The sequence below is a fragment of the Hemibagrus wyckioides genome, linkage group LG24 (assembly GCF_019097595.1).
Source record: "Hemibagrus wyckioides isolate EC202008001 linkage group LG24, SWU_Hwy_1.0, whole genome shotgun sequence".
NCBI lineage: Eukaryota > Metazoa > Chordata > Actinopteri > Siluriformes > Bagridae > Hemibagrus > Hemibagrus wyckioides.
The window spans coordinates 12,636,498-12,652,876 of NC_080733.1; the positions used below are offsets into that span (position 1 = coordinate 12,636,498).

A 16,379-nucleotide genomic window follows, 5' to 3' on the forward strand; every position below is an offset into this window, starting at 1 on the left:
GGGTGGAGTCTCCTTCATGTAGATAAACTCTCACTGTAGAACACTGAAACCACTGCTCTGATCCTGTAGCAGTGAACATTTTCCAAACCTAACACTTTGCAACATTGAGCATTCTGTTCCTGACAGACCTAGGGTAAGTGCCACACTGCAATTTTTTTACACTACTACCACTACTTCTACTTTTGCGACTACTACTACTACTACTACTACTACTACCGAGCTCAAACAGACTTGAACAAAGGTAGCTGTAAGGAAGCAGCTAAACAAGCATAGTTGTGTGAATGAATAACAGTGTAAGTCAGAGCTGAGTCAGTGTGAATTTTACAGTTACTCTGTGTAATAAAAGACACTTCAAACACAGCTCATTATAAAGAGTCTCAAATGAATGAGAAAGATTCCAGCACTGATCATAGTTTAACATAATTTTAGACTCTTCTTTGCTCCTAAGGCAGAGACAAAACATTTTTATTTTGTAGCACAATGACTATATCAATTGTTGATACAGTATGTTCGTTACCAAGTATGCCAGGTTTTTATGTAAAGAGTCAGGTTTGATTATCTCAGTTTATCCTCTTGCATATATACCCTATTATTTAGCACATCGCTTATTATATTGGTGTATATGAAGTTAAGTGGAAGGTATCTGTGTCTAAACAGCATTGCCTTCACTAGATAAAATTTAGTTTTAATTGTCATGCAAGGTAAATGTGCCTAGCATTTCTGTCCCTATTCAGGTAAGGTGTTAAGTAACATATATACATCATCAGGAAAGAATGTGATGCCTCACTAAGTTAGCAAACATAACTGAAACCTGTTTTTACTTGGACAACGTTCAATGTTAAAAAAACATTTCTGACAGAAGTAGTTACATGTTCTCCCCTTTGGAGAAAGTGTTTTTCATCTCTGAATAAAGAGAGTATTGTTAAACTGTGTTTAGATCTCTGTTTCTAAAGAATTTCTATTTTTGTTCTGTTGGGGGGAAATATATGTGTTGTATGGTTGCAGATCCTAGCTTGGGTGCAATATACTGTTGATTTTTGCAAAATGCATGTTGCACTATGTTTACTATTTATATTCTATTGCAAACAGCAGATTTCAGTATTAGCATTACAGAGGCCCATTGTGTAAAATTTAGATCCACAGACAAGTTAGCAGACTGCTAGCTAAGTGAACACAAAACTTCAAAATGGACCTAAGTAAGTCTAATCTATGGACATATGGAGGTTGCACTATATTAGTCTGAATTGTTTGGCACCCATCACACCATCTATTATACTATAATAATATTATATTATAATACAATAATACTATTATACTATATAATATTATAGTCTCACTTTCTATTGTAGGATATATTGTTCTCATAGCTACAGGCTTTCTGGGAATTGAAATACATTTGCTCAATCACAGTAAAGTTGCAACAGTTTAGAATCCAATTACATCCAAAAGTGAAGATTCAGAATCCAAAAAGATTCCTATTCTGACTAATTTTAAAACTTGTGCACACTGATTGATTGCACTTTCTGAAAAGCCTGCTGTTATCAGAACTATATACTATAATGACTTACAGATTTAAATAATATGTTTTATACATAAAATGCTCAGGCACTCCTTTTTTTGCTATTCAGTTAAACTCTCTTTTTTCACTACTGAATGCATAATGATATGTATTTGTAAATGAAAAATGCTGCAATTATTTCACATTTGCACAATTGATAAATAAAACCAGTGCCAAATATTTAGATGCTTGAAACTAAATAACGAAGGCGAATTCCCTGTATTCCCCGAATTAAATGTAACATTCCAACATTATCGCTGGGTTTCTCCATGCAAGGGTTTGTGTGGGAAGTGTCACCAAGTGAATTCTTAGTGAAAACATAGCTAGTTGCAACACAGACTGTAATATACTGTAATATACTGTAATATACTGTATACTCTAAGATTTAAATGTTAAGCCATCTCATCCTGAAGTGGCCAATGACATAGCATTATTTTATGGAATACCTACAATTATACTGTAGCTACTATGGTAGCCTCAGATTCTTGTTCTTGGCTGATAGGAGTAGAACCTGATGTGATCTGCTGTTGTAGCTCATCTACTTCAAGGTTTGATGTGTTTTGCATCCGCTGATGCTTTTCTGCCTACCACAGTTGTAAATAGTGCTTATTTAATTTACTATAGACTTCCTGCCTTGGTCCTTCTCGTCAGATGTCCATCATCGGCACAGTGTTTCACCTTTCACCCTGTGTGTTTAACATATAAGAAATTTGCTTTTACATATAGCCATGGTGAAACGTACTAACCAGCATACTAACTTAACATCTAAACAGGGTTCAAGTTGTGTGATATATGAGGTGATGTAGCTGCCCTAGTAACTGAGAGTTTAAACAATTAATAAATTAAAGCATGTGAACTGTGTTGGCAATGTGCATTGCACTTTGCAGTTGATCATCATACACAGCCAAGTATGAATAAAATCAGTGCTTCTAGAACTGTTGCTTTAATTTGGTTTGGCTTACAAAAATATTTAAACACAACTTTGACAGTAACATGTAATTTTCATCTATTATGAATTGCATTCACTGTCCACTTCATAGGGAACACTCATACACCTGAACATTCATCTAATTATCTGATCAGCTAATTATGTAACCGCAGCACAATGTAAAAAAAAAAATGCATTTACTGGTCAGAGATTCAGTTAATCTTCACATCAAACATCAGAATGAAAAAAGTGTGATTTCCTTGATTTTGATTGTGGCATGGAGGTTAGTACCAGAAGGGCTGTTTTGAATACTTCAGAAACTGATGATCTTCATGGGATTTACACACACAACAGTCTCTAGAGTTGACACATAATGGTGCGAAAGATAAAAAACATTCAGAGTGCAGAAGATGTGCAAGCTGAAACACCTTGTTGATAAGAGAGATCTGAGTGAAATGTCCAGAATGGTATCAACTGACATGTCCATAGTAACTCAAATAAGCACTCATAACAACTGTGGTGAGCAGAAAAGCATCTCAGAACAAATTAAACCTTGATGTAGCTGGGCTACAAGACCAGAAGACCACATTGGGTTTCACTCATATCAGTCAAAAGCAAGATTCTGAGGGTATCATGGTACAGTAGAAGACTATAAAATGTCTTTTTTAAAAAGTGTTCCAGCACTTAATTAGTTTGGATTCCTGAAGAATTTAGTGATTCTGTTGTGAATTATGTCACACTACTGTTCTGATCTTTGTATGTAGAGATATTACATGTCCACTGATAAGAACATCTTCCACCAATAATTAGTGTGCATATAAATGCACCCATGAGGTCTTTATTAAGGTCTTATTGGGGTCTTTATCTTTATTAAGCTGGAAGTGAAAGAATTTTGAACATGAAAATCAAATGAGAAATCTCAAGAGTTTGTGAAGTCATGAATAAAACTCACAAATGAAACGTCAAATAAATTATGTAACTGGCATGAAGTTTATGTGCAGATTATACTGTGAAGTATAAATTACGCAGACATATTGAATGAAAAAAAAAGATTAATTAGTATGACACATAAGCAACAATTTCCTTTTTCCTGTCACAGTTATTTGTTATTATTATTCAAAAAAAAGGAAAGAAAAATCTACAAATAAATGATTCAACAGCATGTTCACTACTGCAGTAGTATATTATTTTCATGTGTTATTAAAGATAAGCAGACAACTCAATGATTTTTTTTAAATTTACAGGTCATAGAAAGATCTTCAAAATGTCACTTCAAGAAAAAGGCCTAACACGAAGAAGTACCTTCCGAGGTATTAAAAAGCAAGTAACAGCTGAAAACTTGCTGAAATCTAAAATTATTGATCAGAAAATTTTTGACGACCTTAGCACTGGAAACATCACAGTAGACCAAGTAAGCAATATGGATTCAGTACGGAAGTACCTGCAGGGAACCGACTGTATTGCAGGGGTGTTTGTGCAGTCCACCAAACAGACCATGAGCATCTATGAAGCCAAATCCAAAGGACTTCTCACACCTGGAACGGCGCTGGTTTTACTGGAAGCTCAAGCTGCTACTGGATTCATGATTGATCCAGTGAATAACAAAAAACTTTCGGTGGAGGAGGCAGTGGCTGAGGGGGTTGTTGGAACTGAGTGCAAAAACAAGCTGATTTCTGCAGAGAGGGCAGTCACTGGTTACACCGACCCTCACACAGGAAACACCATTTCCTTGTTCCAGGCCTTGAAGAAAGACTTAATTGTCAAAGATCATGGCATTCGTCTTCTGGAGGCACAGATCGCTACCGGGGGCATCATTGATCCAGTGTACAGCCACCGTGTGCCTGTGGAGGTGGCTTACCAGAGAGGATATTTTGATGAAGAAATGAACCAGATTCTGTTGGACCCGAGCGATGACACCAAAGGCTTGTTTGACCCCAACACAAAGGAAAACCTCACCTATTTGCAACTACTTGACAGGTGTATAAAAGACCCACACACTGGCCTTAGACTGCTTGTTGTTGTGAAAAGGGGAGAGTTTTACTTCTACATTGATGAACATACAAAGACAATCCTCCAGTCCACTACCACAAACAAGGCAGGGGGTAAATTCCAAGGAAAGGAAGTTTCCCTCTGGGATCTCCTCCATTCTGAATACATCGAAGAGGAAAAGAAAAGAGATCTGGTTCAGCAATTTAAGTCTGGCACTATAACAAGTGAATACTTCTTGAAGCAAGTGCTAACTATTATTCGCCAGAAAACCTCCAGTGTGAGTGTTACTACTACTACCACCACCACCACAACAGATCGCCCTACTTTCCGGGGAATAAAAAAGCAAGTAACAGCTCTGAACTTGCTGGAATCTAAAATCATTGATCAGAAAATTTTTGAAGACCTTAGCGTTGGAAAAGTCACAGTAGATCAAGTAAGCAATATGGATTCGGTACGGAAGTACCTGCAAGGTACCGACTGTATTGCAGGGGTGTTTGTGCAGTCCACCAAACAGACCATGAGCATCTCTGAAGCCAAATCCAAAGGACTTCTAACACCTGGAACGTCGCTTGTTTTACTGGAAGCTCAAGCTGCTACTGGATTCATGGTCGATCCACTGAACAACAAAAAACTTTCGGTGGAGGAGGCAGTGGCTGAGGGGGTTGTTGGAACTGAATGGAAAAACAAGCTACTTTCTGCAGAGAAGGCAGTGACTGGCTACACCGACCCTCACACAGGAAACACCATTTCCTTGTTCCAGGCCTTGAAAAAAGACTTAATTGTCAAAGATCATGGCATTCGTCTTCTGGAGGCACAGATCGCTACCGGGGGCATCATTGATCCAGTGTACAGCCATCGTGTGCCTGTGGAGGTGGCTTACCAGAGAGGATATTTTGATGAAGAAATGAACCAGATACTTTTGGACCCAGGGGATGATACCAAAGGCTTCTTTGACCCCAACACACAGGAAAATCTCACCTACTTGCAACTACTTGACAGGTGTATAAAAGACCCATACACTGGCCTTAGACTGCTTGTTGTCGTGAAAAAGGGAGAGTTTTACTTCTACATTGATGAACGTACAAAGACAATCCTCCAGTCCACTACCACAAACAAGGCAGGGGGTAAATTCCAAGGAAAGGAAGTTTCCCTCTGGGATCTCATCCATTCTGAATACATCGAAGAGGAAAAGAAAAGAGATCTGGTTCAGCAATTTAAGTCTGGCACTATAACAAGTGAATACTTCTTGGAGCATGTGCTAACTATTATTCGCCAGAAAACCTCCAGTGTGACTGTTACTACTACTACCACCACCACCACAACAGATCGCCCTACTTTCCGGGGAATAAAAAAGCAAGTAACAGCTCTGAACTTGCTGGAATCTAAAATCATTGATCAGAAAATTTTTGAAGACCTTAGCGTTGGAAAAGTCACAGTAGATCAAGTGAGCAATATGGATTCGGTACGGAAGTACCTGCAAGGTACCGACTGTATTGCAGGGGTGTTTGTGCAGTCCACCAAACAGACCATGAGCATCTCTGAAGCCAAATCCAAAGGACTTCTCACACCTGGAACGTCGCTGGTTTTACTAGAAGCTCAAGCTGCTACTGGATTCATGGTCGATCCACTGAACAACAAAAAACTTTCGGTGGAGGAGGCAGTGGCTGAGGGGGTTGTGGGAACTGAATGGAAAATCAAGCTACTTTCTGCAGAGAGGGCAGTGACTGGCTACACCGACCCTCACACAGGAAACACCATTTCCTTGTTGCAGGCCTTGAAGAAAGACTTAATTGTCAAAGATCATGGCATTCGTCTTCTGGAGGCACAGATCGCTACCGGGGGCATCATTGATCCAGTGTACAGCCACCGAGTGCCTGTGGAGGTGGCATACCAGAGAGGATATTTTGATGAAGAAATGAACCAGATACTTTCGGACCCGGGCGATGATACCAAAGGCTTCTTTGACCCTAACACACAGGAAAACCTCACCTACTTGCAACTACTTGACAGGTGTATAAAAGACCCTCACACTGGCCTTAGACTGCTTGTTGTCGTGAAAAAGGGAGAGTTTTACTTCTACATTGATGAACGTACAAAGACAATCCTCCAGTCCACTACCACAAACAAGGCAGGGGGTAAATTCCAAGGAAAGGAAGTTTCCCTCTGGGATCTCATCCACTCTGAATACATCGAAGAGGAAAAGAAAAGAGATCTGGTTCAGCAATTTAAGTCTGGCACTATAACAAGTGAATACTTCTTGGAGCAAGTGCTAACTATTATTCTCCAGAAAACCTCCAGTGTGACTGTTACTACTACCACCACCACCACCACAACAGATCGCCCTACTTTCCGGGGAATAAAAAAGCAAGTAACAGCTCTGAACTTGCTGGAATCTAAAATCATTGATCAGAAAATTTTTGAAGACCTTAGCGTTGGAAAAGTCACAGTAGATCAAGTAAGCAATATGGACTCGGTACGGAAGTACCTGCAAGGTACCGACTGTATTGCAGGGGTGTTTGTGCAGTCCACCAAACAGACCATGAGCATCTCTGAAGCCAAATCCAAAGGACTTCTAACACCTGGAACGTCGCTTGTTTTACTGGAAGCTCAAGCTGCTACTGGATTCATGGTCGATCCACTGAACAACAAAAAACTTTCGGTGGAGGAGGCAGTGGCTGAGGGGGTTGTTGGAACTGAATGGAAAAACAAGCTACTTTCTGCAGAGAAGGCAGTGACTGGCTACACCGACCCTCACACAGGAAACACCATTTCCTTGTTCCAGGCCTTGAAAAAAGACTTAATTGTCAAAGATCATGGCATTCGTCTTCTGGAGGCACAGATCGCTACCGGGGGCATCATTGATCCAGTGTACAGCCATCGTGTGCCTGTGGAGGTGGCTTACCAGAGAGGATATTTTGATGAAGAAATGAACCAGATACTTTTGGACCCAGGGGATGATACCAAAGGCTTCTTTGACCCCAACACACAGGAAAATCTCACCTACTTGCAACTACTTGACAGGTGTATAAAAGACCCATACACTGGCCTTAGACTGCTTGTTGTCGTGAAAAAGGGAGAGTTTTACTTCTACATTGATGAACGTACAAAGACAATCCTCCAGTCCACTACCACAAACAAGGCAGGGGGTAAATTCCAAGGAAAGGAAGTTTCCCTCTGGGATCTCATCCATTCTGAATACATCGAAGAGGAAAAGAAAAGAGATCTGGTTCAGCAATTTAAGTCTGGCACTATAACAAGTGAATACTTCTTGGAGCATGTGCTAACTATTATTCGCCAGAAAACCTCCAGTGTGAGTGTTACTACTACTACCACCACCACCACCACAACAGATCGCCCTACTTTCCGGGGAATAAAAAAGCAAGTAACAGCTCTGAACTTGCTGGAATCTAAAATCATTGATCAGAAAATTTTTGAAGACCTTAGCGTTGGAAAAGTCACAGTAGATCAAGTGAGCAATATGGATTCGGTACGGAAGTACCTGCAAGGTACCGACTGTATTGCAGGGGTGTTTGTGCAGTCCACCAAACAGACCATGAGCATCTCTGAAGCCAAATCCAAAGGACTTCTCACACCTGGAACGTCGCTGGTTTTACTAGAAGCTCAAGCTGCTACTGGATTCATGGTCGATCCACTGAACAACAAAAAACTTTCGGTGGAGGAGGCAGTGGCTGAGGGGGTTGTGGGAACTGAATGGAAAAACAAGCTACTTTCTGCAGAGAGGGCAGTGACTGGCTACACCGACCCTCACACAGGAAACACCATTTCCTTGTTCCAGGCCTTGAAGAAAGACTTAATTGTCAAAGATCATGGCATTCGTCTTCTGGAGGCACAGATCGCTACCGGGGGCATCATTGATCCAGTGTACAGCCACCGAGTGCCTGTGGAGGTGGCATACCAGAGAGGATATTTTGATGAAGAAATGAACCAGATACTTTCGGACCCGGGCGATGATACCAAAGGCTTCTTTGACCCTAACACACAGGAAAACCTCACCTACTTGCAACTACTTGACAGGTGTATAAAAGACCCTCACACTGGCCTTAGACTGCTTGTTGTCGTGAAAAAGGGAGAGTTTTACTTCTACATTGATGAACGTACAAAGACAATCCTCCAGTCCACTACCACAAACAAGGCAGGGGGTAAATTCCAAGGAAAGGAAGTTTCCCTCTGGGATCTCATCCACTCTGAATACATCGAAGAGGAAAAGAAAAGAAATCTGGTTCAGCAATTTAAGTCTGGCACTATAACAAGTGAATACTTCTTGGAGCAAGTGCTAACTATTATTCTCCAGAAAACCTCCAGTGTGACTGTTACTACTACCACCACCACCACCACAACAGATCGCCCTACTTTCCGGGGAATAAAAAAGCAAGTAACAGCTCTGAACTTGCTGGAATCTAAAATCATTGATCAGAAAATTTTTGAAGACCTTAGCGTTGGAAAAGTCACAGTAGATCAAGTAAGCAATATGGATTCGGTACGGAAGTACCTGCAAGGTACCGACTGTATTGCAGGGGTGTTTGTGCAGTCCACCAAACAGACCATGAGCATCTCTGAAGCCAAATCCAAAGGACTTCTAACACCTGGAACGTCGCTTGTTTTACTGGAAGCTCAAGCTGCTACTGGATTCATGGTCGATCCACTGAACAACAAAAAACTTTCGGTGGAGGAGGCAGTGGCTGAGGGGGTTGTTGGAACTGAATGGAAAAACAAGCTACTTTCTGCAGAGAAGGCAGTGACTGGCTACACCGACCCTCACACAGGAAACACCATTTCCTTGTTCCAGGCCTTGAAAAAAGACTTAATTGTCAAAGATCATGGCATTCGTCTTCTGGAGGCACAGATCGCTACCGGGGGCATCATTGATCCAGTGTACAGCCACCGTGTGCCTGTGGAGGTGGCTTACCAGAGAGGATATTTTGATGAAGAAATGAACCAGATACTTTTGGACCCAGGGGATGATACCAAAGGCTTCTTTGACCCCAACACACAGGAAAATCTCACCTACTTGCAACTACTTGACAGGTGTATAAAAGACCCATACACTGGCCTTAGACTGCTTGTTGTCGTGAAAAAGGGAGAGTTTTACTTCTACATTGATGAACGTACAAAGACAATCCTCCAGTCCACTACCACAAACAAGGCAGGGGGTAAATTCCAAGGAAAGGAAGTTTCCCTCTGGGATCTCATCCATTCTGAATACATCGAAGAGGAAAAGAAAAGAGATCTGGTTCAGCAATTTAAGTCTGGCACTATAACAAGTGAATACTTCTTGGAGCATGTGCTAACTATTATTCGCCAGAAAACCTCCAGTGTGACTGTTACTACTACCACCACCACCACCACAACAGATCGTCCTACTTTCCGGGGAATAAAAAAGCAAGTAACAGCTCTGAACTTGCTAGAATCTAAAATCATTGATCAGAAAATTTTTGAAGACCTTAGCGTTGGAAAAGTCACAGTAGATCAAGTGAGCAATATGGATTCGGTACGGAAGTACCTGCAAGGTACCGACTGTATTGCAGGGGTGTTTGTGCAGTCCACCAAACAGACCATGAGCATCTCTGAAGCCAAATCCAAAGGACTTCTCACACCTGGAACGTCGCTGGTTTTACTGGAAGCTCAAGCTGCTACTGGATTCATGGTCGATCCACTGAACAACAAAAAACTTTCGGTGGAGGAGGCAGTGGCTGAGGGGGTTGTGGGAACTGAATGGAAAAACAAGCTACTTTCTGCAGAGAGGGCAGTGACTGGCTACACCGACCCTCACACAGGAAACACCATTTCCTTGTTCCAGGCCTTGAAGAAAGACTTAATTGTCAAAGATCATGGCATTCGTCTTCTGGAGGCACAGATCGCTACCGGGGGCATCATTGATCCAGTGTACAGCCACCGTGTGCCTGTGGAGGTGGCATACCAGAGAGGATATTTTGATGAAGAAATGAACCAGATACTTTCGGACCCGGGCGATGATACCAAAGGCTTCTTTGACCCTAACACACAGGAAAACCTCACCTACTTGCAACTACTTGACAGGTGTATAAAAGACCCTCACACTGGCCTTAGACTGCTTGTTGTCGTGAAAAAGGGAGAGTTTTACTTCTACATTGATGAACGTACAAAGACAATCCTCCAGACCACTACCACAAACAAGGCAGGGGGTAAATTCCAAGGAAAGGAAGTTTCCCTCTGGGATCTCATCCATTCTGAATACATCGAAGAGGAAAAGAAAAGAGATCTGGTTCAGCAATTTAAGTCTGGCACTATAACAAGTGAATACTTCTTGGAGCAAGTGCTAACTATTATTCTCCAGAAAACCTCCAGTGTGACTGTTACTACTACCACCACCACCACCACAACAGATCGCCCTACTTTCCGGGGAATAAAAAAGCAAGTAACAGCTCTGAACTTGCTAGAATCTAAAATCATTGATCAGAAAATTTTTGAAGACCTTAGCGTTGGAAAAGTCACAGTAGATCAAGTAAGCAATATGGATTCGGTACGGAAGTACCTGCAAGGTACCGACTGTATTGCAGGGGTGTTTGTGCAGTCCACCAAACAGACCATGAGCATCTCTGAAGCCAAATCCAAAGGACTTCTCACACCCGGAACGTCGCTGGTTTTACTGGAAGCTCAAGCTGCTACTGGATTCATGGTTGATCCACTGAACAACAAAAAACTTTCGGTGGAGGAGGCAGTGGCTGAGGGAGTTGTGGGAACTGAATGGAAAAACAAGCTACTTTCTGCAGAGAGGGCAGTGACTGGCTACACCGACCCTCACACAGGAAACACCATTTCCTTGTTCCAGGCCTTGAAAAAAGACTTAATTGTCAAAGATCATGGCATTCGTCTTCTGGAGGCACAGATCGCTACCGGGGGCATCATTGATCCAGTGTACAGCCACCGTGTGCCTGTGGAGGTGGCATACCAGAGAGGATATTTTGATGAAGAAATGAACCAGATACTTTCGGACCCGGGCGATGATACCAAAGGCTTCTTTGACCCTAACACACAGGAAAACCTCACCTACTTGCAACTACTTGACAGGTGTATAAAAGACCCTCACACTGGCCTTAGACTGCTTGTTGTCGTGAAAAAGGGAGAGTTTTACTTCTACATTGATGAACGTACAAAGACAATCCTCCAGTCCACTACCACAAACAAGGCAGGGGGTAAATTCCAAGGAAAGGAAGTTTCCCTCTGGGATCTCATCCACTCTGAATACATCGAAGAGGAAAAGAAAAGAGATCTGGTTCAGCAATTTAAGTCTGGCACTATAACAAGTGAATACTTCTTGGAGCAAGTGCTAACTATTATTCTCCAGAAAACCTCCAGTGTGACTGTTACTACTACCACCACCACCACCACCACCACAACAGATCGCCCTACTTTCCGGGGAATAAAAAAGCAAGTAACAGCTCTGAACTTGCTAGAATCTAAAATCATTGATCAGAAAATTTTTGAAGACCTTAGCGTTGGAAAAGTCACAGTAGATCAAGTAAGCAATATGGATTCGGTACGGAAGTACCTGCAAGGTACCGACTGTATTGCAGGGGTGTTTGTGCAGTCCACCAAACAGACCATGAGCATCTCTGAAGCCAAATCCAAAGGACTTCTCACACCTGGAACGTCGCTGGTTTTACTGGAAGCTCAAGCTGCTACTGGATTCATGGTTGATCCACTGAACAACAAAAAACTTTCGGTGGAGGAGGCAGTGGCTGAGGGAGTTGTGGGAACTGAATGGAAAAACAAGCTACTTTCTGCAGAGAGGGCAGTGACTGGCTACACCGACCCTCACACAGGAAACACCATTTCCTTGTTCCAGGCCTTGAAGAAAGACTTAATTGTCAAAGATCATGGCATTCGTCTTCTGGAGGCACAGATCGCTACCGGGGGCATCATTGATCCAGTGTACAGCCACCGTGTGCCTGTGGAGGTGGCTTACCAGAGAGGATATTTTGATGAAGAAATGAACCAGATTCTTTCGGACCCGGGCGATGATACCAAAGGCTTCTTTGACCCTAACACACAGGAAAACCTCACCTACTTGCAACTACTTGACAGGTGTATAAAAGACCCACACACTGGCCTTAGACTGCTTGTTGTCGTGAAAAAGGGAGAGTTTTACTTCTACATTGATGAACGTACAAAGACAATCCTCCAGTCCACTACCACAAATGAGGCAGGGGGTAAATTCCAAGGAAAGGAAGTTTCCCTCTGGGATCTCATCCATTCTGAATACATTGAAGAGAAAAAGAAAAGAGATCTGGTTCAACAATTTAAGTCTGGCACTATAACAAGTGAATACTTCCTGGAGCAAGTGCTAACTATTATTCGCCAGAAAACCTCCAGTGTGACTGTTACTACTACCACCACCACCACCACAACAGATCGCCCTACTTTCTGGGGAATAAAAAAGCAAGTAACAGCTCTGAACTTGCTGGAATCTAAAATCATTGATCAGAAAATTTTTGAAGACCTTAGCGTTGGAAACGTCACAGTTGATCAAGTAAGCAATATGGATTCGGTACGGAAGTACCTGCAAGGTACTGATTGTATTGCAGGGGTGTTTGTGCAGTCCACCAAACAGACCATGAGCATCTATGAAGCCAAATCCAAAGGACTTCTCACACCTGGAACGTCGCTGGTTTTACTGGAAGCTCAAGCTGCTACTGGATTCATGGTCGATCCACTGAACAACAAAAAACTTTCCGTGGAGGAGGCAGTGGCTGAAGGGGTTGTTGGAAATGAATGGAAAAACAAGCTACTTTCTGCAGAGAAGGCAGTGACTGGCTACACCGACCCTCACACAGGAAACACCATTTCCTTGTTCCAGGCCTTGAAGAAAGACTTAATTGTCAAAGATCATGGCATTCGTCTTCTGGAGGCACAGATCGCTACCGGGGGCATCATTGATCCAGTGTACAGCCACCGTGTGCCTGTGGAGGTGGCTTACCAGAGAGGATATTTTGATGAAGAAATGAACCAGATTCTTTTGGACCCGGGCGATGATACCAAAGGCTTCTTTGACCCCAACACACAGGAAAATCTCACCTACTTGCAACTACTTGACAGGTGTATAAAAGACCCACACACTGGCCTTAGACTGCTTGTTGTCGTGAAAAAGGGAGAGTTTTACTTCTACATTGATGAACGTACAAAGACAATCCTCCAGTCCACTACCACAAACAAGGCAGGGGGTAAATTCCAAGGAAAGGAAGTTTCCCTCTGGGATCTCATCCATTCTGAATACATCGAAGAGGAAAAGAAAAGAGATCTGGTTCAGCAATTTAAATCTGGCACTATAACAAGTGAATACTTCTTGGAGCAAGTGCTAACTATTATTCGCCAGAAAACCTCCAGTGTGACTGTTACTACTACTATCACCACCACCACAACAAAAAGTCCTACTTTCTGTGGAATAAAAAAGCAAGTAACAGCTCTGAACTTGCTGGAATCTAAAATTATTGATAAGAAAATTTTTGATGACCTTAGTACTGGAAAAGTTACCGTAGATCAAGTAAGCAATATGGAGTCAGTACGCAAGTACCTGCAGGGAACCGACTGTATTGCAGGGGTGTTTGTGCAGTCCACCAAACAGACCATGAGCATCTATGAAGCCAAATCCAAAGGACTTCTCACACCTGGAACGTCGCTGGTTTTACTGGAAGCTCAAGCTGCTACTGGATTCATGGTCGATCCACTGAACAACAAAAAACTTTCCGTGGAGGAGGCAGTGGCTGAAGGGGTTGTTGGAAATGAATGGAAAAACAAGCTACTTTCTGCAGAGAAGGCAGTGACTGGCTACACCGACCCTCACACAGGAAACACCATTTCCTTGTTCCAGGCCTTGAAAAAAGACTTAATTGTCAAAGATCATGGCATTCGTCTTCTGGAGGCACAGATTGCTACAGGGGGCATCATTGATCCAGTGTACAGCCACCGTGTGCCTGTGGAGGTGGCTTACCAGAGAGGATATTTTGATGAAGAAATGAACCAGATTCTTTCTGACCCGGGTGATGACACCAAAGGCTTCTTTGACCCTAACACACAGGAAAACCTCACCTATTTGCAGTTGCTCAACAGATGTGTCAAAGATCCACACAATGGATTGACTTTACTGATTTTAAGAAAATGAGAAATATATCTTAAGGTTTTGTTAGCTTAAGAAATAACATGAATACAACAAAACATGGATTTTAACAGCAAATGCTAATCACAATTAACATTTTATTTTTTATCATCCATCAGGCATTGCCTACTTCCTCATCTTTTTACTTCAGACTTTGAGACATCATCTTATTCTTCTCCATCATCATTCTAATTTTGCCATACTAAGTTTCTGCTTCATCTCTGTATTTGTCCCTGTATTTGCATGTTTCTCATTGGAGAATTTTCCACCCAACAGCAACATTAAGCTGTTTAAACAACACAGCAATACTCCTGCCTTAGTGCACTACTAACAGTGCAACACCACAAAGTTTCTGTTTGAGAATGCTCCAGCCGCCAAATAATATCAGGTCTCTAAATACAGGAGTGGAGTGGGTATAAATAAAGTGACAAAATGTGTATGGTCATAACCATATTATATTATAACCCACAAAATGCACCTGATTAAACAATGATTGTAAATATTAGATACATACACATGATAAAGTCGGTGTTTCCTTTTTTATTGCAAACTTTATAATTCCTTATAAAATACGGCATTTGCAGAGGTTTATGTAATTATAAGTGCAAGACATTTTAAGGAATGAATGCAAAGGAATTTCTTCAAAACTGAATACTACAGAGTGGAATCTATTTTAATGCAATGCTTTCATTTAATACACTAATAAACCTTCCATTTTAACCCAGTTGTTAAATGTATTTTGATTTCCATTACATGATATTTTGACATATACTTTATCATTGCTGTTTCAATATCCAAATGAAGCTTTGTATATATTCTCATCTATTCATTTTTGGATATTAGACAGAGAGCAGGTTAGAGACCATCTTGATCAATCATAATTTATTTACAAACTTAAGCTGTTATATGTAGCCTCTTTTGAATACACATTGTAATACAAATACATAATACAAATACATGAATAAACAAAACTAACGTTACTTAACTAACTTTTAATTTAACTTGTCCAGAAGCTGTTGTATGTCTTCTTGTCCACGATAAACTCGTTTGAGTCCTCTTGGAAGGTAACGGCAAGATGACAGATTCAAGTAGTTAAGAGTTGTTGACTGACCCACTAGTAACCTGTGAAACATAAATCAAATGTTAACTCTCAGTCCTATAAGAAAATTTCATTTTTTCAAAGGATACACCAGTGGCATACATATAATTTTAAGTGAATGGTTCTTCTATTCGAGCGAAAAATAGGAAAGTATCTGCTACAAGATATTTACAAAGCTGAAAATGGTTAGAAATACATCAAGGTCATACATGGATTGTTCTGCCTTGATACTTTTTTCAGAGGCTGCTCATTTGTACTTCCACTTGATATATAAGTGACAAAAATCCATTTGTTCATTCATTACTATTGTAATGGTACCTGACTGCATCTGATGTGATCTTGGTCCCACTGAGATTCAGAGAATGAAACAAATCCGCTCCAGTCCCATGAGCAAGATTCCCCATTGCAATCTCCATGTCCTCCTCTGAGAAAGGCTGGTTGGTGAGATCCAGCTCCCGAAGGCTATGGCTCCATTTCTGTGTCAGCATGTGGATGCCTTTGTTTGATGCCACCATGGCATTGCTATTGAAATATAGCCCCCAGTATAAACACTCCAGACCTAAAACCATTAAGACATCATGTGAATACATGGTGCATTCTTGGGCACAGTTTGTTTTAATTTATCTTATGTTTAAAAAATGTGATCCTACAT

The 16,379-nt window shown here is 41.4% G+C and overlaps 2 protein-coding genes across 3 annotated transcripts in view; one reads left to right on the top strand and one right to left on the bottom strand.

Annotated features, from left to right (window-relative positions):
- eppk1 (epiplakin 1) lies at window positions 1-15,348 on the top strand. The gene is made up of 2 exons (XM_058378342.1): window positions 1-133; window positions 3,731-15,348. Exon 2 carries the CDS (start codon window positions 3,751-3,753, stop codon window positions 14,632-14,634), a length of 10,884 nt encoding a protein of 3,627 aa, XP_058234325.1. The 5' UTR covers window positions 1-133; window positions 3,731-3,750; the 3' UTR covers window positions 14,635-15,348.
- fbxl6 (F-box and leucine-rich repeat protein 6) overlaps window positions 15,149-16,379 on the bottom strand; it is a 7,004-nt gene continuing 5,773 nt past the window's right edge. For both annotated transcript variants that reach the window (XM_058378346.1, XM_058378345.1), the window contains exons 9-10: window positions 16,046-16,286; window positions 15,149-15,750 (exon numbers count right to left, since the gene is read on the bottom strand). In XM_058378346.1, coding sequence (XP_058234329.1) covers window positions 15,621-15,750; window positions 16,046-16,286 — 371 coding nt within the window. In that variant the 3' untranslated portion in view covers window positions 15,149-15,620. The remainder of the gene's footprint in view (window positions 15,751-16,045; window positions 16,287-16,379) is intronic.